At 51.1% G+C, this 1,359-nt stretch overlaps 1 protein-coding gene across 1 annotated transcript; it reads right to left on the bottom strand.

Annotated features, from left to right (window-relative positions):
- On the bottom strand, nucleotides 1–151 carry AURANDRAFT_9830 (hypothetical protein; the record flags this gene model as incomplete). Its single annotated transcript, XM_009044836.1, has 1 exon — nucleotides 1–151. A coding segment is annotated over one exon (151 nt), but the record flags the coding sequence as incomplete, so codon positions are not given.
- Nucleotides 152–1,359: the final 1,208 nt, after the last annotated feature.

Raw genomic sequence — 1,359 nt, 5'->3', positions numbered from 1 at the left:
AGGGACTGTACGTGGCGTAAAAATCAAGTCCTATCTTGGCGAGGAAGCCGCGCACCACGCACCTAGCCTTGAATTTGTCAAAGGAACCATCGCCTTTTCTCTTGACCTTGAGTACTATACGAGTGCTCAGGGGAGATCGCTCCTCTGGTATTACTTCCAAGCTAAAACAATCGTTCTTGCATAAGTCACTGAACTCCTTGATAATGGCCTTGAGAAATTCCTGTTTGTGTTCAAGTCCATCTGAGGAGCTTAACTCAGCAATTCTCTCGGCGTCATATATGAGGTCCTCAGGAAGCAGCACGTGCGGATTAGATGGGGAAGGTTGATCCTTCTCCACAACAACTTGGAGTGCTACGTCTATATGGCAGAACTTGTCTTGACAGTAGTGCAGCAGCGCTGTGGCAGAATTTGCTCTGTACATGAATTTAGAGTCTTTGGATGAACTAACAGTCCGAGTCCAAGAGTTATTAGATTCTCGTGCAAGTGACAGAGAGGTTCCCCCAACGTTCCCCCAACCGGGGAGTTTCACCTGACTTGCAGTCTGTTTGCGGACCTCAAAGCCTCTGGGATCGTTGCACGTCATTGCATATTCGAGGAGCGCGGGGCCCTCTAAGGTGGAAATTCCATCATCGGCCGCTATACTGGTCGCCGCGCTGAAGCTAGCCCTCGGGCTGGCCAATGAAATAAATGCTCGCGATGGGCCGGCCAATGAAAGAAATAGGATGCTGCCAGCACTTCATAATTTCACGCACGACGTCCCCAGCACTAACCGAGATAACCGAATTTCCCACGAAATTAAAGTCCGTCGAAAGGGCCCGACTACCGTCGGAAAATCAATTACCCGAGATGCACCCTAGCCGATGTTCAACTTGCGGCTCGTGTTACACCTGCTCTGCTACGGCGGCATTCCCGAAGTCACATCTCGAGAAGGAATTGCACTGTCACAATCTCCCGGGGCCTCCCCTTGGTTATTGACGCAAATTCCGGTGGGGTTTCCGACCGGTACCAGCATCAGGGACTACGGCCACATCTGCGACGAGCGCTTGAATCCTTCCAACGTCAAATTCCATTCTCTTTCGGGTAATTCGGTTTTTGCTAACTCAGAAGGGGCTGCCAAATTTTTCACGACCAGAGAGAGATGCTTTAGGGGCAGCCCGAAAAGGATATGATGACCCTCCACCGCACAATCCAGGGGGTAATTGATACGTACCCGGTCCTGGGAGAGCTTCCTCCTCGTCCTTTGCCGACGTAGAGGTCGCCTTGTCACGAGCACAGCGTGAAAACTTGACAAAGCCCGAAGTTTTTTTGCGTGAATCGACCTGCTTTTTGCATGCAGATATGCCCACGCCATACTCACCA

This window comes from Aureococcus anophagefferens (genome assembly GCF_000186865.1).
Source record: "Aureococcus anophagefferens unplaced genomic scaffold AURANscaffold_904, whole genome shotgun sequence".
NCBI lineage: Eukaryota > Pelagophyceae > Pelagomonadales > Pelagomonadaceae > Aureococcus > Aureococcus anophagefferens.
Note: the sequence above shows the minus strand (reverse complement) of the source record. Positions and strands in the feature narration are given on the sequence as shown.